The sequence below is a fragment of the Gobius niger genome, assembly GCF_951799975.1.
Source record: "Gobius niger genome assembly, chromosome: 12".
Lineage (NCBI taxonomy): Eukaryota > Metazoa > Chordata > Actinopteri > Gobiiformes > Gobiidae > Gobius > Gobius niger.
Window position 1 is genome coordinate 23,712,215 of NC_136863.1, and position 21,909 is coordinate 23,734,123.

The window sequence follows — 21,909 nt, forward strand, 5'->3', positions numbered from 1 at the left end:
GCTGCTGTGAGGACTTTTGAAATGTTGCTGTTTGAAGCCTTTTTATTTTTTTATTCAATCACGACTCCCATCCTTCGAAGTTATTAGTATATTGCAAGTATTACCGTAAACAGTTTATTTTTATTTTTATTAACGCACAGTTGCAGTAGAGGTTGCATGTGCTTGATGTGTGAATGCACGGGGAGGTGACGACGCTCCGGCACAGATGGCTCCACCGCATGTGAGAGAAGTTTTTTTTCTTCTCAGGCTGTTTTCATCAGTGTGTGAAATTTTAGCTGGAGTGGAAATATTGAATTAAATATTGGGTTAAATTTAGTTTTGGCTGTTTCTGCGTCGTGGAGAAGAGTCCCCCGTGTGAGTCGACGGAGCAGATGCTGGTGAGTTCAGGCGGTGCGCTGAGCTTTGGGCCTTCGACTTGCTAAAAGGCCACGTTTAGGGCTATTTTTACAACAGCGGAGGCTTAAGGGTCATGAATAATGCATTCACGATGTTGTCAGAACAAGACATGTACTGAGTGAGACAAAGACAGACATAGACAGTACAAAAGAATTGTTCACTTTAAAAGTAAAGCAGGCAGGCAGGCTTCTGTTTCCTGGCTGAATTTTGATTGAAATCGCATCTGGTTTGGACCTTTTGGCGAAATAACATGAGGGATAGCACTCTTCATTTCAGGCTAAGAACGCCTTGAGAGGAGTTTTCTGCTAACGTCAGTTGGAGAAAGTTGCTCTTGGTTAAATCTTAAGCCAGCCTTTGTGTTCTCACTGGTCACTGTGAAATTGCAATTCCCCTCGTGAGTGAATGGGGCTGTTCAGTAGGGATGTCCCGATCCGATATTCGGTATCAGTATTGGAAGCCAATCCAGGCAGAATATCAGAATCAGAATCACAATTGTTTTTATTGGTTCAAGTTCACAACTAGGATTTTTTTTCGGTCGATCGAGCAACATGAACCATAAAACATACACAACTTAGATAAATATCCAACTATGAAAACGTTAAACTATAAGATTATAAGGGCTTACGTAAGAAGATTAAATTTAAACTATGCAAATGGCTGGAACAGGTTATTACATTCATGAGTCTGATAAAGGGTTATTGGCTCTCGTTATTGTTCATGAGTCTGATGGCGAAGGGGAAAAACTGTGGTGGGAGGCATACAGTGGGGCAAAAAAGTATTTAGTCAGCCACCAATTGTGCAAGTTCTCCCACTTAAAATAATGACAGGTCTGTAATTTTCATCATAGGTACACTTCAACTGTGAGAGACAGAATGTGAAAAAAAAAATCCAGGAATTCACATTGTAGGATTTTTAAGGAATTTATTTGTAAATTATGGTGGAAAATAAGTATTTGGTCACTTCGAACAAGGAAGATCTCTGGCTCTCACAGACCTGTAACTTCTTCTTTAAGAAGCTCTTCTGTCCTCCACTCGTTACCTGTATTAATGACACCTGTTTGAACTGGTTATCTGTATAAAAGACACCTGTCTACAGCCTCAAACAGTCAGACTCCAAACTCCACTATGGCCAAGACCAAAGAGCTGTCGAAGGACACCAGGAAAAGAATTGTAGACCTGCACCAGACTGGTAAGAGTGAATCTACAATAGGCAAGCAGCTTGGTGTGAAAAAATCAACTGTGGGAGCAATTATCAGAAAATGGAAGACATGCAAGACCACTGATAATCTCCCTCGATCTGGGGCTCCACACAAGATCTCATCCCGTGGGGTCAAAATGATCATGAGAACGGTGAGCAAAAATCCCAGAACCACACGGGGGGACCTGGTGAATGACCTGCAGAGAGCTGGGACCAAAGTAACAAAGGTTACCATCAGTAACACACTACAACGACAGGGAATCAAATCCTGCTGTGCCAGACATGTCCCCCTGCTTAAGCCAGTGCATGTCCAGGCCCGTCTGAAGTTTGCCAGAGAGCACATGGATGATACAGCAGAGGATTGGGAGAATATCATGTGGTCAGATGAAACCAAAGTAGAACTTTTTGGTATAAACTCAACTTGTCGTGTTTGGAGGAAGAAGAATACTGAGTTGCATCCCAAGAACACCATACCTACTGTGAAGCATGGGGGTGGAAACATCATGCTTTGGGGCTGTTTTTCTGCTAAGGGGACAGGACGACTGATCCGTGTTAAGGAAAGAATGAATGGGGCCATGTATTGTGAGATTTTGAGCCAAAACCTCCTTCCATCAGTGAGAGCTTTGAAGATGAAACGTGGCTGGGTCTTCCAGCATGACAATGATCCCAAACACACCGCCCGGGCAACGAAGGACTGGCTCCGTAAGAAGCATTTGAAAGTCCTGGAGTGGCCTAGCCAGTCTCCAGACCTCAACCCCATAGAAAATCTGTGGAGGGAGTTGAAAGTCTGTGTTGCTCAGCGACAGCCCCAAAACATCACTGCTCTCGAGAAGATCTGCATGGAGGAATGGGCCAAAATACCAGCTACTGTGTGTGCAAACCTGGTAAAGACTTATAGTAATCGTTTGACCTCTGTTATTGCCAACAAAGGTTATATTACAAAGTATTGAGTTGAATTTTTGTTATTGACCAAATACTTATTTTCCACCATAATTTACAAATAAATTCTTTAAAAATCCTACAATGTGAATTCCTGGATTTTTTTTCCCCATTCTGTCTCTCACAGTTGAAGTGTACCTATGATGAAAATTACAGACCTCTGTCATTATTTTAAGTGGGAGAACTTGCACAATTGGTGGCTGACTAAATACTTTTTTGCCCCACTGTACGTCTGGATGGACCGTGTACTTTTATATTTGAAATAAGCCTTCATTGTGCATGGAAAACAATAATTTGATAGTCAGAAAAGCATTACTAAAGAAAAAACTGGGTAAATGTAATATTTCTGTGTGATCAGATGTTTAAAAAGATCATTGCAGTCAACGTATAGCAGGTTAAAATCAGAAACATCCCATTTACAGTATAGGGCTCAAGTTCCACTGGACCTGGAAGTAGAGTGATGACATCATCATTTAACCCATGGTGTGTCAGCTGTTGTCTTATTTATAGATGGGTTTCATTCACATCATCTTTTCTATGGACACCAATTTGAGGACTTTTCACCATACAAAGAGAAATTGTGTGAAATTGTGTGTCTTTATTACTATGGCAAGGGCCTCCATATTTATGTCGGTCCCATAAATCCGTTTACTCAAAATTCTCTAGTATGTTAGTATTAAGAATAGCTGTTTCCGAATAGGATTGTTTGGTGAAAACGTCTCCCAAGGCAGCCTGCTGGCCCTCATACGATGGTTGCAATAATGGCTCAGGCTCAAAGTTAGTTAAGGTCATTGTTAATCAGGGCTGTGGGCTGATCTGTCAATCACAGCCACATCACAGCCTCCCTCTGTCTCCTCGGTCCGGACCATCGAGTCAATTTGAGGAAGAGGAGATTGAGCAGGTAAGGAGTGTGGGAGGCTCCTGTGCTCAGGGGAGACCTCCACAAAGAGCGCAAACTCGTGGTTTATTGTAGTGGATTATGTTCACTCCCCACATATCTGCACTTGTATTCAGAGAGATTTGGCGTTCTGGTTTAGGACCCATTTGGTTTCAAAACTCCAAAGCAGCCTTTAAACGCCAAATATCAATTTAAACCCACATGGAACAAACTAAACTGTCATAAAATCCTGATAAATAAACAAACCATGCCAATAATATCAAACTTGTTTCTAATGATCAGTTGGACACTAGGCTGTTCTTCCAAATAATGCATTTGAAAGAGAAACATACGTCTGAGAGGAGAGCTCAATCCATGTAAAGGGGTGTTTGTTTTTAAATGAATGCGTCTATTTTATTCAATTTACTGTGTGAATGTTTCAGTGTGACATATGGAAACGATCACCCTAAAATCTTCTCCCTTTTCTCCCTGGTCTATTGTAATAGTAGACAATGTATGCCCTTGATTGTGTCAAAAAAAATGCTTATTGTGTCCCCAAAGCGTTTCTTAAACTTGTTCAGAACGTGTGTGGGCGCAGACGTGCTCTTCATCTCTTTTCATAAACATGCTACTTTTTGCTGAAGGAGAAAAGTGATGACTAAGTGTGGCATTTGGTGCCTTTGAAAGCTGCATTTTTCTCCATCTTCAGAATGCTCATTGTCAGGATGTGGGGGGTGGGGGGGGATCAATGCTCACTGAAGGTTTCCTCCTCCTTCATCTTTACATTTTGTTATTCTTACTCCGTCTTTGCATAATAAAGGAAACGATGTAGCTAATGGCCTCCCGAAGAAACAACCCAGTCAGTTATATACAAAATCAGCCCATATTTACCACAGGGAGCTGGTAATTGGGCTCAGTATTCTTCTTCAAAGGTGGTTCAGCACTTAACACTCTTGCCTCATAGCAAGAAGGTTCTTGACGCTTGTTTGACATGCGAGAGTTGAAACCTGCCATTATTCTCCTTAACACATGGGTCAATGGAAGAAAGCTTAACATTGGACTTTCCAAAGACGTAATAAAGACAGACCACATGGAACCATACGATTTCTGTTATAGTGCTGGACATTAACAATACGTTGAAGAATCTGTGCAGAGTTGAAGACCAACATAAAGTATTTCGATGTGGAGTTTGCATGTTGTCCCTTTGTTTGTCCTGGGTTATTCTAGAGATACTCTGGTAGTTATTAACCTTAAAGGGACTATAAGGAGTTTAAAAAAATTAAAACTAAGTATTTTCTTCCCTCTACATGTTCCAGCCATGTCCAAATGTGTAGAATGAGCTCAGACCTGTTCACCACAACTGCCTCTAAAATCCTGCACTCACTCAAAAAGTTGTTACTTCGGGTCTGAATTGCCATCATGCGCGAGCTTAAAGGAATAGTTCACCATTTTTCCATAGTGAGATATGTTCTTTCCTGAGCTTAGACGAGTTGATACGTACCTGTCTGGTCTTTGTGCGTGCATGTGGAAGAGCGTGGTCGCTTCCAACTTCACCCCATTTGGAGCCATAGGAATACATTGGGAGAGGCTAAATGCTAACAACATCTTTGGTCGTTTGGCGTGACTGAGGGCACGCACAAAGACCAGACAGGTCTTCTAAGCTCAGGTAAGAACATATCTCAGTTTGTAAAAACAGTGAACTATTCCTTTAATATAGAAGCTGCAGTTACGCATAAGACCTTAGGTGGCAGCAATGAGTATAAAATGACCAACTTGCATCTAGTCTCTTTAAACTCAAAGCAGGTTACTCTTCCCTCGGGATGTAGCAATTAATCAAAAATCGTTTTAAATAAATTTAAACTGCTTAAAATGTGAATCGATGGAAAAAAAACAAAAAAAATAATCGATGTCTATTTTGCATTTTCACTAGCCACTAGCCAGACTAAAATCACAAGTGATATTTAGTCTGGGGACCACCAATTCATTTTCTCGTAGGAGAGGTGTGGTTTACGATCATCCATAGTCGTTTATTGGGCGCTACGAATGTCTATCATGCGTCTGCACGTAGCCACAGCCAGTCGTATCATCGCATGAGATGACGTATGACGTACCCGCTGTAAACTTTTGAGATAAACTATTTAGAACAAGGTCTAAAGCTTGATCGAAAAATACCATTGCGTCTTTTGCTGTCATGTTGGATCCGTAAATAAACTTTTTCGAATAGCGCGTCATCGTCTTGCCGTCCCTCCTCGTTCTGTGATTGGTTCCCAAATCCATGCGAAGATTTCGGCCATGGTCCCCAGGCTGCTGTGCAGTTCGAAATGATTTGAGCGCACACAGCAGCATGGCGTTAGCCAGGTTACATTTTCACATTGCATCCCTAGAAACAGCAAGCTAACTTTTTCTCAAGACAAGCTCCACACTTCCCCCCCGCCTCACCCCCGACACATGCCCCACCATGATGTAAACACATACACGTGTAGGCATCGAAGCGGCAGTGCAGCAAAAGTTAGCGGCTACACAGTTAGAGATTAGCGTTAGCGGCTAGTGCAGACTTTAGCATTATGGCAGAAGTTTACCAAAGATTATAAACTGACAAACATCAGAAAAAAACAATATCGGGAACTTAAAATCGGAAATTGAATCGGGGCTTGAGTGAATGGTTACATCCCTACTCTTCCGTCTATGCTAAAGATTGACTGATGAGGCCTATTGCATAGTGCTGCAAGATTTATTTCAAACAAAGTTAAATTACACTATTACGCAACACAACAGATTAGCAAATAGCAAGGACGTTTAAGTTCATCTCAGCGGGACAACCAGCCGTCGTCAATACGTTTCAGTCCAAAATAAGTCTCTCTGATATGTGCTTCAGAATTCACATTCAGCTCTGTCCCACTGTCAGCAGGTGTAATCTGTGCATACGGAACATGTGATTATGAGGCTAGGGAGAGATAGCGCGCACCTGGAGGCTCGCGGGCAGAGAGGGGCAGGAGAGGTGCTAAATTTGGGCTTTCTGTGTGGGTTTTTCTGGAGTCGGGCCGCTGGAGTGACATGAAGAGAAAATGAGATGAGCGTGGAGTAACCAGGTAAACATCTGCGCCGAGACGTGTCACACGGAGAACAGGGATGATGAACAAGTGAAGGATAGACTTTGACAGTGCCGAGGCGGGTGATTGAATGCTTTAAATGAGAGAAAACAAACACTTTGCAAGTTCATCCTGGTTTAAAACTCAAGGTTGCTCCGCACTAATGTCTTGTCCCTTTGAATATCACCTGAATGAGTTTTGAAGGTCTCGCACTTCTAAAGAGCTTTAGAAAATGGCTTTCAGAATTCTCTAAATTAAAATGGCGGTGTGATATGTTCGTTAACAGTTTGTTTGTTTTTTTTTAAGCAGAAAGCTGGAGTTTGGGCTTGTTTTAGCTGGTGTAATCAATGTGTTCTTGTAGAATGAATTTCCACCATAGATCAACATTTTGAAGGCACTATTTGTGTCTGAAAAAATGTTGTATGTAGTGTTAGTATGCTAATTGCTAATGCTAATGTAAAAGTCTAACTTGGTGCAGCGTTTTCTTCGGTGGTCCCACTTCCCAACACAGTCTCATTCTGAGCTCCTGGATGTAATTGACTCACACGAACACACAGGCCATGTGGGATGGTCTGTGAGAGCTAGAAATGCATTTGGGTTGTACCTATTAGAATTCAGGTAGTCCATTTGATTCTTTTTACGAATAAAATATTAGTAGTTGATGTCTTTTTGGACCACATCAATCTCTGGTTCCCCCTACAGAAATTATACAGGCTGAATTGTGACAAAACCTTTAAGTGGTTAAAGAGTAAAAGAATGGGATAAAGACAACAATGTCTAGTCATCAATAATGACACTATTGTTTACACTTTATATTAAAACAACTTACCAAACGCCTGTCCCGGCTTTAGTTTCCAAATGTATGCAGATGATGCAGTTATCTATGTGAGCGGCAAACATTTTAAAACTATTATTGCTCAGAAGTAGCACCACGCTGTGTCTGTGTGGTTTCAATATTCAGGACTTGGTCTGAATGTCAGTAAAATAGCGTTCCATGACATTGAGGACAGAACAGTGTATGTGCAGCACGCCTTACCCATATAGACCATCAGCCGCACAATTTTTGTAAAATTTTTATTATTTAATTATTTTCGATCTTCTCTTCTGGTTAAAACCTACCCTTGCAAAAGCATGCACTGCGTGTGATCCTCCGTTCGGACAGGCATGTGAAGCAATCGGTGTCATTGTGATCTCTTCGTTTTGTTCGAACCTCGGACATCTCCAGCTCATTATTCTCTTTAACGTTCACAAACCAATCTTTGCTTCCATGTCACTGGATCCCGTATTGAGGGCCAACCGCTAACTTAATTCTTTTACACCCACACAGTTTAGTGAGCACGGATCAGGAGATAAAACAAGGCTTCGCGCTGGCCCCACACTCAAATCTTCACGGGTAAAGAAACAGACAGAAATGTGCTACTTGAGAGTCAGAAGCAACAGAGCATCACATAAGATGCATTTGCACCAATTCATTACGAAGCGCTGAGGAGTGGAGCATCCATCTGTAAAACATTTATTTTAGATGATAATGCCTCGGACACTTCGAGCTGTTAGAGGGAGCGTGGGTGTTGCTTCAACTCTGAAGCAGCATGAAATCAAAGAAAGAGGAAGAAAGGGGATTTTTTTTCTTTTTAGCTTTTGAAGATCCTCTTGACTACTAAATCTGTTAACCCTTTAATCCCTTTGCATGGTTGAAACAATCTCCCCAAAATAGCATTTTTTTTATTGCACAGTCGGTCAGTGGAAAGAATAAAGGCCAGTGCTATAACTAAGTATTTGAGCTGGAGATGCACATTATGGTTAATCTAAAGATCTAAAGACAGATGGTTTTATGGACTGATGATGTGTGTGGCTTGGATACCTCCTGGTCACCTTCCTTGGGAGGTGGTCCGTGCATGTACCACTGAGGAGGCCTTCGGGAAGACCCAAGACACGCTGGAGGAAGTACATGGTGATAGGGAAGTCTGGGCATCTCTGCTCAGACTGCTGCCTCCATGACCCGGCCCTGGATGAAGTGGGTGGGTGAGTGGATGGATGGATAATATATATATGTGTAAAAAGACACAATATAAACTATATAAAATAGAGAGTATAAAAGCACAATAGAGTCCAAATGCAGCTCAACTTGAACCAAGCACCAACACAAACCCTTTAAAACCAAGGGCGGTTTTAAAGGATTGTAAGGTCTGAGCAGCTCTAATGTTTTGGGGGAGGCTGTTCAGAGTTTGGGGGCAGTCACACGAAAAGCCCCATCTCCCATTACTGATCCAGCCATGGGCCCTGTCCATCCAGAGTTGCAGTCATCTCATCAGTCTGTAAAATTTTTGAAAAAACTGTTGATTCTGTGGTCTTGTCCCAATGTTTTTTGGCAGTTTCAGTGTCTGACAAATGTCTTTTCCTTCCCATTTTGTGTGAGAGAAAGTGAGACTGTAATAAATTTGCACGCCTGATTCATAACGTGGACCTGCTTTGGCCATATTTCCTCTCATTACACGGATAGCCATCACCTGGGATGCTTTAATCCAACAGCCTGTCAGCTTTAAACTGTTTGGAGTGTGAAAATGTGGAGAAAAATATCAGTGTGGTTAAAACTTTGTAATCGTCATGTATTGAGGTCTGTACAAGATTTTAGACTCTGCAGAGAAGAGGAAAAGAGGTGGCTGGCCGTAATAAATAATGCAAAATAAAAACAAAACTGTAGACCAGACAGTTTGCAGCCAATACTACATAGCGTTTGTGTCAATTTTAGACAAATTATGCATTTTTCTCAGCCTGGCACAGGACTTCTCTCGCAGCCATATGACTCTACAGCAGCCGACAGCACCGCCTCACCCTTCATCATTTATTCATCAGCGCCGAGACACAACACTGTTTAAGTCTGCTCTCAACAAAGAACGGGCGAAAATATGTCAAACCAAGCACGAAGAATTTAGGCCACTTACAAGTGCAATCATAAATCCACCTTGGCTTGTGACAACACCAAAGAAGTAATTGTACACATTAGTAGAGCTACAGGTATTACAGTGGTGTTAACATTTTCCTCACTTAACATGGAAAACTACTGATGAGCTGGTTAAAGATTGCATAGAGGCGTTAAGTGACATTTGAATTAGGATCGCCCCCTCACAGTCTCCGTAGATCTGTGGGAAACACCGCCGCTGCTAGTTCTCAGTCTGAAGTTTCGGAACAGCATGACTTGGGTCTAAAGATGTCAAAACACTCTGTTTTAAAATCTCGCGGATTCTCCATTAAACATGAATTTGAAGCAGTCTCATCCATTGATAGTTTTATTAAAGATACTGAGAGTAAGAAAATCTGAGCTGCCCGCACGTCTGTGTCTGTCACATCGTGGTTCCCCGTGGAGGAGATTTTCCTGCAAAGAGCTTCACTGTCAGCGTGCGCTCTATCTGCCTGCCTTTTTAGGGCCCATTCCCTTCTCCTGCCGCTCCATAAAAGACGCCATTGTGGGGAGGAGGAAAAAAAAAAAAAAAGCAACTTAGTTTCCTTCCCAGTGAGAGAGCACCAGTTTTCTTTTTTTGAGCTGCTTTATCGAGCCATCTTTAGTTTCTTTCTCTCTTTTATTTTTCTGACGAGGAGCAAAAAGCGAGCCCAAAGCGATCTTTTGAATTTTAAGGAATCCCCTTTTCAGCGGGCATCCGAGCAAAGCTAATGCCATGAGACAGCAGCAGCAGTAGTAGTAAGATGCTTTGGAGCAATGGGCAAATGGTGGCAGTTTAGTTTCTTTTTCTTCTTTTGAAGATTGCTCACTCGCAGAAGTAGCCACGGGGCATTCTAATTAAGGCAATGTCGGACTAAGAGTTCGAAAGGCTGCGTTGATCTGCTGCCAAAGTTGACGACCCTTACTTGGTCCTTTTTGTGTGCAGTTGGTTAAAGCTTGCCCATTCGCAATCCTATCGATTCCAAGGCTTCCATTCATGTGGCTAAAAGCTGTTGCTCATTTACAGTCACTGGCATGGACCTTTAATATTAGCCGTATGGTTGGCGATTTGGCCAAAATTTGATATCTTTCTTAGAGCCTATAGATTTGTGTAAGATAGGCGCACTGCTCGCACTTGATACAAACATATTTTTTATTCTCTTTGCATTCATTCCTAATGGGTAATTAACAAAATGCCATTCTTTGGACAGTGTGATGAGATTGCAGTCACAGAAAAGATATGATGTCATCAGGCCGCGCAGCTTGGTTTGCTTGGGCAGGTGTGAGGGCTGATCAGCAGGGGGCAGGTGAGCCAGGGATGTCTCTATTAGAGCATTCGTTAAGAAACGTGAGCATATTTTATATAATTTGGACTTTATTTTTTTTACTGTCCAAAAAAAATATTTTGCATAATCTTTTTTTTTTTTGTGAATAATCGTTTGAATTATCGTGATTTCAATGATTGCTTTTTTCTATAATCGAGCAGCCCTACAGACTAGTTTGTATTCTTTAAAAGTGCTCTATAGTCCACCTTTTAAATTCTGTCAAAGAAAATGTTATAGTATTAAAGGAACAGGCCACCGTTTTCTATACTGAGATATGTTCTTACCTGAGCTTAGACGAGTTGATGCGTACCTGTCTGGTCTTTGTGCGTGCCTGTGGAAGAGTTTGGTCGCTTCTAACTTCACCCCTTTTTTAAGCTATAGGAATATGCTGGGAGAGGCCAAATGCTAGCATCATCATTCATCTTTTTGCGTGACTGAGTGCACACACAAAGACCAGACAGGTACGCATCAACTCGTCTAATCTCAGGTTAGAACATACTGTATTTCATTATGTAAAAACGGTGGTCTGTTCCCTTAACTCTGCTGCAATTAATTTAAATATTGCATAATCATATAATCAGGACAGTTGTCATAGCAATGAATAATATAGAATAATATCCTGTGTTCGTGGTCAAAAGTCGTCAATGTGGCGATAACAACAGGATGAAGTTCTGAAATAGTTCTCATTGACGTTGCCACGAGCCACTCTGTTCTCAGCCTTTTTAACTCAAAATGGGTTGTTAGCCAGAAAGCTCCAGGGAGCCATTTTTCTGTGATGGCTCTCAGAACGGATGTTTCCAGCAGCCCCTAAACGCCTCCTGTCACACGCTGATGGTTATAATGCGTCCATTATTCTAAAAGTATCTCCAGGCCATTGACATGATTGGCCAAAGCTCCTGGGGTAGTGCTGACTTTTATGCATGTTTCCATAACAACCACTGTACTCATGTTAAGGGCTTTTATTTATAGTATAGTATTTCATTATTTCAGGTACAAGAAGGACTTAAGCTTCAAAAGAGGCTGAAATGATTTCTTACTTTTCTTACTTCTTTTTATACCACACAAATATGATCGATGGCAACAATTTAGACTTTTTTCCCGGAACTTAGAAGTTTTCCAGCAGCCCTTCTGAGTGGAGTCTTCAGGGCCGAGGTTTACATAAATCATGACGGAGATCATTTACATTAAGCCAAGGTTTTCTGAGCTGTGGAGGATGTCTAAAGCTGTGGCCTTGTCTGTGATCAGATGAGTCACACAGATGCTGATACTACCACAACTTTATCTACACTACTGCTGCAGCTGACCAATGATTAAATGAACAAAGTTAAATCATCACCTCCCATTTGTGTTGTCCCTAATCAATACATAGACAAGTAGATTTTAATTCACATAGTCATCAAAACCTTTCATTGTCTAAAGTGGTCCTTTCATGTAAAAAGCTCTATTCTGTTTTTTGTTTGCAAAATGCACACGGCTTATCTGAGTGCTATCCCTATACTTTGCATGTCACTGCAGACGTTTTGGCCGGTGCAAACAAAGGTCTGTTTGGAGAAGAAAGGGCACAGAAATTCATGAAATTCGTGCCGATTAGTAGAATTTCTCTCTGTAATCATGAACCTTTTTCCCTGGTCTATATTTTGGGTCTTTTGAGATTTGGCTTGTGGTGTAGTTTGGAAAATCTCTCCCCAGAATCATAATGTGAATTGCTGCGATCTTTCACATTCGTGCCCTGATAAAAGGTGCTCCATCTCAGGTCATCATTTTGACCAATTCACTGCAAAGGCTACGGCTAAGCTAGGGGGGCAGCATCGGGCTACGCAAACACTCTTCAGTGCGTTGGCAGTTTCGTTGTCTGAATGCGGCGAGCTTTGACAATTGGCTTAATGTTTTATCTGTTGTTGTTTTTTAGCCCCTCGTCAACAACAACCTTTCTCTCCTGAGGGCCTCTGAGACCACAGAGAATCAGATAGTTGTGTTTGGTCTTTTAACAGATGCCTTTTTTTACCCAGGCCTGGGGCTGGCATGACACTGGCCTTTACCGGTATAGGTGAATTCATTAAAGTTATCGTTGAAGTTGTTTTATTTTTGCAAATAAATATCAAAAGTTAAGTCAAATCTCCCACACACGTTCAGCGCCCTACGGCAGCCTTGCAGGGACACACTGTTCTCAACACTTGAGGAGATAATTCAATAACAAAATACACCATTTAGTGTTTTATCCAACTTTGTTGTTCAATTATTTTAGACATTTTCTTTTTGCCCTCCAGTCACTGCTATTTCATCTGTATAATGAACTCCGCACGAGCCTCCATTTATCAAGTGGGAAACTGTATAATGTTCATGTAATGCCTCACACTTCGACACCAAAAGAGTGACGACCCAGAGTTCACAGACTTGATCAAAGACGCATTCACTTGACGCCACAACATTCTTGTTTGTGGGCAGCTAAGAATTTTAATGTGGTAACTATGGTGACTGTCAAAATGATACATTTTTGACTTCCGTTTATAGCCATTACAAACATCTTCTCTCTCAGCACATATGAACTAAACTCAAATTGCCGTCTCATAAAGGTGTCCAACAATGGAGACAATTATCCAAATAATGTGCTTGATGTTGGTCAGATGAAAGAACTTTCAGCCATAAGCTGAATGTGGCAGGTTTGTGAATCCAATCACTTCCAAATAATGATCAGGAAAACATTTTCTGTTTGTAGATTTCTCTCTGAAACTGCGTCTCTCCCATTAAGGTGTATCAATCCCTGCTCCAACTGAAATTATGGCACAGCATTCGAGAATTGTGTGAACCCAACCTTTTTTCAGAAATATGCAAGCTCATTTGGTGTGAGGACTTGCTACTAAAGGGAAAATCTAAAAGCACTTTTTGGTGCTCCCCTCGCACCGTTTCTGTAAAAGGATCAAGTCTTAATGGTCTTTTCCCAGTGCTCCCAGTTCATAGCCCTCAGAGAGCCGCTGCTAATCCACGCTGGCACGGCTTTGAGATCCATAGAAAAAGGGGATTTAAAGGCAGCCTATAGAGAAGACCACGTTGACTCATTCTGTCCATGTAATGAAATTAAAGGTCAGGTCCGGGGCTGCGCACGGGCCAACGCCGGCCATATAGGAACATTGTAAAGCTCGAGTGAGTTTTCTGAATTTGTGTGACAGTTGATAAGTGAGTGTTTGTTCGCTGTGACAGCTCAGGCACATTTCTGTCAGCTGCAGGCTCGTCGTGACAGAGGGGGGATGGAGGAAAAAAAAAAAGAAAAAAGAAAAAAAAAGGAGGGATCCGAGGAGCTGCCTATTGAATGTGGGTATGAGGAGAGGTGCAGGAGGCGGCTCTTAGGCGCCATCTACTGGAGAACAAAGTGTGTGATGTACTGAAGATGGAGATTCAAGTGGTCTTTCATTACAAAATCAATTTGTGGTTCTAGTATATCGAGCTACAGTTAAATTCTTGGTCTTTCAACACATTATCTGTCGTTTTGCGTTTGAGAGCTACTGTTCCAAAACACACTAAAGAAGAAAAATTGGTACCGTATGGGTGCCAGGTAACAAGGCAGCTGTGGAAATTCTCCTCTTCTGTCACCTCCTTTGCTCAAGGGTCCATAATGAACCATAACAAATGTGAGCAAAGACTAATTGTACTCCCTGTTTTTTCTCTGTGCCCGTCAGCCCGGAGACTTCCTGAGGATCTATAACCTAAGGGCGATCCCAGGCTCCAGCCGAGTCCCGGGGCTGACGGAGAGCGGGCCCGCGGAGCTGGACCACCTGGCCTTCCACCTCCACGGCGGGACGGCCTACGGGAGGGGCATCCGGGTGCTGCCCGAGAACAGCGCCGACGTACAGGAGCTCAAGAGGTAACGCCACGTCTAACGGCGGGCGGACACTTTGTCTCGTCATGGGAAAAATCTGAGGTGGTGGCTCCAAAGCGCGACGTCAAAGGTTGTACAGTTGGAAAATGCATTATTATTGTATTTATAAGCTTAAAATCAGAATAAAAATCTAAATGGCGTGTACAAAGACCATAAATGGATTTAAAGGAAATGTTTGAAATGGATTTAAAGGCATCCTCTGGACCAGTGTCTGTTTAACATCTTAACCTCCACCTTTTGTGGCTTTTTTTGTTGAGTGATCATCCTTGTTTTCTTCTTGTTTTTATCTTTTGCTATTTTCTTTAAGATTAGGGTAAAGCCAAACTGTAGAAAATGTGCTTGGGGGTTAAGAGGTTAAACAGGTTAACCCTATCTCATATCAGGGGTCACTTCAGCCTACAGTGTCCTCCCTCCATACGGCCATACTGTGTGTGTATGTTCTGATGCTGACTCGCGATGACAGACCATATTAGATCACTGTCTTCCCTGGAGCTGGCAATGTTCCTGCCACAATAAGCCTCAGGGTTCGCTCTCACCTACGAGTGCAGAGAGGTTTGTAGTTAATGGGCCGCTATTATTGGAACCGGCTCAATGCATTTGGCCATTTATTTAAGAGTGGGCCATAATTAGAAAGGTTTCTTTGTGTTTACAGTTAATTGGCTCCTTGTGTTGAGTGCCTTCACTTTGAATGTTTCCCCCACAGAGTAATCGGAGCATTTATGCAGGAGGAGGAGGATGCGGCCATGCTGGACGTGTGGGGAACTCCTCCTGAGTCGATGGGTGAGCCGACAATCTTGCAACAAACTACTTTGAAAATGCAAATTTTCAAGTAGCATACAGTATGCCTAAACACATGCATAATACCTAGGCCTGTCACCATAGCATACTTGAAGTTCGATATCAGAGGTTCCACTGAACTTTGGCCGGCTGCCTAAATATCAGCCTTTAAAAAACAATAATGAATATTGTGTCATATTCTCTATAACAATGTAACCTACTACTACTAAGTATAGATGTTAATACGAGTGAGTGGGTCTAAAACACTCACCTGTTTCTTATGAAAGACATCCAATGTGAGAAATACACAAACACAGCTCCAAATCCAAACAAAGTTGTGGAGATGATGGAGAGTGGCAGGTGTCACGCAGAGGTACTCCACTCATCTGCACAATAACTCAGACAGGAGGTAAACCTGATCGCTGGGATCATCCAGCTCTGTCCACGGGATCAGCTGCACAGCGCGGGTTGGGCTGTAGGATGCCCTACCGCGCCTGTGACGTAGATTCAGGTGTGAAATAAGTGATTAATTCTCTCATTAATAGAAAATTAGAAAATATTATTGAGGGACAGAGCCAAGCATGAGTTAAATTAATCAAAAGTCGGTCTAGAGCAATTCACCACTGACCCAGCTCTGCCTCACTCTGAGCGGCTCCGTTCACTGGAAAACTCCACGTACAACCTGTGCACAGAGTCCGAGAGAAGCGCCTCTAAACCCGGCCACTCCGACTGAACGCGTAATTTAATCAAATTGATTAGCTCTTGAGTTCGTAACACAGTGTTATAAAAGTCTTTCATTTCCAGGCTGATGGCGCTTCGACTGCGCTTAGCAAAACAGCCTGAGGACGCAGATCGAAGCTTTTTTGATATGTAGGCCTGTCTCAAAAACACTTTTGGGGAATGGATCATTTACCAAACGTGCAAAGCAATTAGCACGTGCAAAAGTGGTTCAACAACAAAGTCATTTATGCATTTTTTACTTGCACAGCATTGTATTATTTACATATCAGATTCACATTAAATGGTAAGTTAAGTGGAACACGCCAACAAAACAGCTAATTTTCAGCACCCACTATTTAACACCTGCCTTTGTTGTACCAGCCACTGACTTGGGTGAAATATTGTATTTAGATTATGCAATATTGTAGTTTTTCTCGTCGGTCTTTTTGGCTATTGGATATTATTGACTATAGAGATATTAGATACTCAGCTTTAAAGCATAAAATAGACATTAAACCTTTGTTCTAAAAGTCAGTCATCAATAATCATATCCTAAAATACCACACGAGCAGCAAGAAACAAGAAACATAATGTTTGAAATCAAAGTTTTACAAAGAAAGAAAAAGTGACAAATGCTAATCAATGTACAGACTTTAAATATGAAGCCCAAAAATGTATTGTTTAGCTTGAAAGATACATAGATATAGTAATTATCGTGACAACCCTAATAATGCCAACACTTCCTGTCTATGTGGAAATAAACTGCCCACAAAGTAGGCTATACATGTGAACTAATAGAGCTTGTGCATTATTATTTATCTGCGGTAGAATCTCTGAGTCATAAATCCCTGCAGGTGACTTTGAGGAGGAAGTGAAATCAAACCCTAAACACAGAGAGAGTTGGTTGTTGTGTAGAGAGAGAGGGAGGCGTATAGCCGGCAGCCTGTGTAAACTGACTTCAGACAGACATGACGCTGAGTGGGGGCCGCGGGGACACCACTCCATTTGCTGTTTGTCTAAAAGCCCACGCTTCACTGGGATCAAATAGAAAAGTCCAACCTTATCTGTGGCCCTGAGGTTTTATTTTGGAAACGCTCGTCTGTTCCCCATCAAACCTCCGCTCGGGCCCCGGGCCAAATGTCTGCTGAAGACTCACTTTACCAAACTAAATGTCTGGGCCGCTCTTTTACTGAAGCTACATGGAGGATTAAGATTTCTAAATGCGTGTTTTATCCACTGAAAGCCTTGTTTTGGCTTTTGTCGTGCTGTTTTGACAGTTGCTTTTTGTGACTGTGTAGCACGGCTGCACGATTCTGGCAACAAAAAAACTAATTGCAAATATTGCGATTCAATTTACGTTTTTTTTATATTTGATATTATTATACATTGAAATACAATACTGTTAAAATGATGAGTGAAGGAAGTCATGTTACGTTTAGACTTTGGGAGTTTGGGAGAACAACATAATCTCGCAAAATTGCCCCACATTAGAACAATACACAATAATCTACTTTGAGAAATATTTGGTTTCATGTGGACACCGCCCTATTCTGGAGGAGTTGCCCCTGACTTAGTACCACTGGGGGACAGCCACGTGAATAAAATAAGTCAGAGATAGTCACATGGCGTCTATCTAAACACTTTAGAATCTGCTTTATGGAAACTTAGACATCCGATTTTGTCTGTTGCAGCTGAACCTGAGATCTAAAGCGCCCCCTGCTGTCACAGTTCAATACTGACACATTTTACAGTTTAGAAGCTTCATGCATTATAGACCAGACATTTGGAAAAATCGGCCAAAAATATCAGCTGTGCATATCGGCATTATCCAATAAAATCATCAGCCTCGACCTCGAAGTTCGTAAACGTATTTTCTCCTGATTACAGATACTGAGCCTGTTTCCACTGAGAGCATCACAGGTAAGAAACGACACACAAACTGAGTCGTCTTTAATTCTAGAACATATTGATAAAGCGTCTCGTGCACAGCAAAGAATAATCATTTGACTAATCGACTGCTAAATGGCCGTTAGTTGCAGCCCTGTTTTGTAGCTGCTGTACTCTGTTGCTAGATTGCCATTCCCATTATTTTATTTGAGCAGAGAGGACCTGTAGACACGACGTAAACCCTGTGACCCTGTCTGAAGTCCAGCGCTCGGATCCCGGTCTGATCCATCACGTCCGAGTCCATGTGAAGTCCTACCAGCCCCAGAGACTGCACCAGAGCCTCAAACTCTTCTGTGACAAGTGCTCCACCATGTGAGCGCAGCGTGCTACTGTCCTTCATCCTCCGCTTGAGTTTTTTTTTGGAATGATATAAAGAAATAGATGAGTCAAACCTGCTCTCTCTCTCTCTCTCTCTCTCTCTCTCCACTCAGGCAGGACGTCCCGTACGAGGACCAGGTGTCCGCTGTTTTCTCCGTGGCGTCCCGGGACAGTGAACCGTGCCCCGCTCCCGTCTGGGCCCTGTCTGGAGCGGTGCCATTGCCCTCCGAGTCAACAGGACCCTCCACTCTCGACCTGTACTTCTCCTCCCAGCTCATGTCCGACGGCAAGAACAGGCAGCTCATGTTTCTCAAAGGCAAGATGCTTTTTTTTTTTGGACAGAAAAGTGCAGCGTGGATGATGTATTATCCATATCACACGGAGCTACAATAAATCACTGTGGTGTTCCGCCTGACTGAGATTTACACCTTTTTTGGTAACTAGAAAAACACTGTGCAGGGTTTCCCCGGGGCATTAAAAAGCATTAAAAGTCATTCAATGAATTTTGTCAAAATCAAGGCCGCTAAGAAAAGGAAGGTGGAGCTTGAATTCCAGGAAAAAATGGACAAATGATTTCTTCTTTGTCAAAGTGAAAGGCCAGCCAGTGTTCCCAGTATGTGGAGAAGGGTGGCAGTGATGAGGAAGGAAAATCCCAAGCGACATTACACCTCGGAACAAATGCTTTTACATAAAATGAATGTTCTCCATCAGAGTTTTGCTGCCCATCAAGCAGCATTCACAAGGCTGACCCAAACTTGGAAAACCAGCTTCAAGTAGCATCTTCATCACTGCCAGCTGACATCAGACGCCTCAACAAACGTAAACAATTCCAGCCATCGCACTATGTGAGTCTGACATGCATAGAAATGATGGTACTCCATACAAGCAGTTCTACATCAGTATTGTATGAACTGTATAATGTATGTCACTAAATTGTAAGGCCCTTGGAGAACTTTATAAAAATGTATTTGGCCCTTGATGTAAAAAAGGTTCCCCGCCACTCGTCTTTTTTTTTAGGGGGGTGTTTGTGGCATTTGGGCGTGAAAATGACATTAAAAGCATTAGATTTGACTTGCTTGTGCCTGTATAAACCCCACTGCGTAACATTTTGAATTCACCTGTTGCCAGTGTAAAACATGCTCCTAATGAACAGCTCGACACAGTGGGTAATCAAAGAATGGAAGTGGATGATGACCGAGCCTGTTTTTCAACAATAACCATATCTGTAATGTAATAAAACACAGTGCGTCTTAAATGGAAAGTAATATGTTGAAATGGTTTTATATCAGAGGAATTACCGTTTCTTTAAAATCCCTTTTATGATGCATTTCATACAGTTTTGCGTCTGTAATGATGTCGTTGTCTTTTTAGGTGCAGGTCTAGAGCAAGTGAAGAAGTTGTCATCGAGTTACTTGAACATCATCCCGGTGCGGTCTGCAGGGGGTCAGCTGGCTCCGCTCGACCTGTCTGCCCCCGTCCTGTTCCGAGGCAGAAGGAGATACTATGGGTAAGGTTTTTCGGCTTACTGTACTTTTACGGCATAAGCACCAGTGTTCAAATATCTCATATGTGTTGTGATCAAGTTTTCCTTACATTGACCAGCCCGACTTTTGAAAGGCGTCATTTCAAAAATCTATTCTGTGTCTTTAGGTGCAGGAAGTGTTCAAACCCTGCGGTGAGGGAGCCCAACGTGGAAGGGGTGGAGGTGGTCTCTGAGAAGTTAGTGGCTGAAGGTACTGAAGTACATAATACTACAAGAGTCTTATTACTTCATTTTTCTCTCATTTGCTTTCCGTACTTGGTGGTGGTTAACTACATAAACTGTTAACTCTATTGCCAGAGTTGATACTAAAAAGGTGATAAAGGAATGATTAAATATTGCAATTGTTCTAAATTTGTGCTGAAATAGATCAGAAAATAACGTGCATCACTTAATTTTAATGTGCATTTTGAAGTTTGAAGCATAAAGGTTTTTTTCCGCTTGCTTCAGGTGGTTTTGATTTGAATGAGGCCGTGATTTGACTTGCGTAAAACGGGCCGTGGACTTAACATACTCGGTGTAAATGAGGCGTTATGGTAATGGGAATTTTTGAAGATGGAAATGGATTTAGCTCATAAAGTTTGATGTACCTGATAAAATGATGTCTCACGCGACTGTTGGCGGACAGTTGCCTGCAGTGGACAGAAGTAATCCCCTCAGTCGCAGGCTGTCCGGTTCCCAGATGTGCACGCTCCAAGTTCCCCACATAAACACTTACCCAAACTCACTCAAGGATGTGACTTCAGAGTAGTAAATGTAGCCTACTTTTGCTTCGTTAGTTTTAACATGTCAAAGATGGAGGATGAAAGCTTTATGTTTATGCCCTAATGTTACCTTTCTAAAAATCATAGTTTCATGTTTTCAGCTCAAGTTGCATCACACTCATAGACACATTACGTTTGAGCCCTTTGCAGTTTCCAGGTCGGAGTTCCTGCCTCTCCTCTGAATGCTCTGTGTTGCTTGTTGGTTGCAGCGCTGGGCGTGGAGCTGCTGCGGTACCGGCTGCTGCTGAGGCTGGAGCTCCAGGACTCCTCTGGCTCTCTGGACGTCCTGCTGTGGAGAGACTCGGTGAGTCACATCCCATTCATCCCCACCACCCTGACGCAAAGTACTCTAAATAGACGGGCTCTAAATAGGTCTGACAATTTGGGTAAAATATCTAATTAAGTATTGCAGCAGTGATTAGATGTCTGATTTGTTTACACATTTTAAACTCACCCCGGAGCATTAGTTGGTGACAGAAAACTGGAATATGAACTGCTATACTATTACAAGAATCACATGCATTTCACATCATGTTTGGAGCGGTCTGAACTACTGTATTAGCACGTTAGACATGAACAGTATTTTCCAGACTATAAGTCGCACCAGCCAAAATATGCATAATGAAGAAAAAAAACATATATAATTCGCTCCGGAGTAAAAGTCGCACCAGCCTTGGAAACTACCTGGGCATGGAGGCACTACTGCACCATTGACTAGCCTCTCCCAGCAGCACATTGTTCAAGCACCCATTTGCAAACTCGTTCTTCTAGCTGTAGCCATCTAGCTTTTAGCCCACGATTAGCTTTTTTTGTTTTCTTCATTGCAGTAAGAGTAACCTCCGCTTTTCGCCAGTCCCTCACAAGTTTCTCTCTCATTCCACACCTTTTTTTTTTCACTGGTACGGGAGTAGCAGGTACTGGTACACAAGCCTAGAGCGCCCTCTAGAGGCTGTCGGTATAAAAATAACAAACATGTGAAATTATATATTTTGATATATAAGTCGCACCTGTGTATAAGTCGCACCCCCAGCCAAACTATGGAAAAAAAGTGCAACTTATAGTCCGGAAAATGCGGTATACAGGAACTCAAGAAGAGAATCTTGCCATTTGTTGTGTGCTGTAGTTGTAGTGCTCGATTCATTCTTTTTGTAGATGTTTAATATGTTTATGTAAGCTTTCTTTCATGTCCAAAAGTAAAAATGTAAAAT

At 42.2% G+C, this 21,909-nt stretch overlaps 2 protein-coding genes across 2 annotated transcripts in view; both read left to right on the forward strand.

Moving 5' to 3' along the window:
* The window catches only part of pclaf (PCNA clamp associated factor), a 379,199-nt gene extending 369,068 nt beyond the window's left edge, over nt 1-10,131 (forward strand). The window contains exon 5 of the mRNA XM_079567698.1: nt 10,120-10,131. The gene's annotated coding sequence lies outside the window, so the exon portion shown is untranslated. The remainder of the gene's footprint in view (nt 1-10,119) is intronic.
* The window catches only part of pot1 (protection of telomeres 1 homolog), a 48,051-nt gene that overhangs the window by 25,689 nt on the left and 453 nt on the right, over nt 1-21,909 (forward strand). Inside the window, exons 12-19 of the mRNA XM_079567700.1 lie at nt 14,436-14,620; nt 15,339-15,415; nt 18,020-18,052; nt 18,235-18,391; nt 18,511-18,713; nt 19,769-19,904; nt 20,048-20,130; nt 20,911-21,005. Of these exons, the coding sequence (XP_079423826.1) occupies nt 14,436-14,620; nt 15,339-15,415; nt 18,020-18,052; nt 18,235-18,391; nt 18,511-18,713; nt 19,769-19,904; nt 20,048-20,130; nt 20,911-21,005 (969 nt within the window). The remainder of the gene's footprint in view (nt 1-14,435; nt 14,621-15,338; nt 15,416-18,019; nt 18,053-18,234; nt 18,392-18,510; nt 18,714-19,768; nt 19,905-20,047; nt 20,131-20,910; nt 21,006-21,909) is intronic.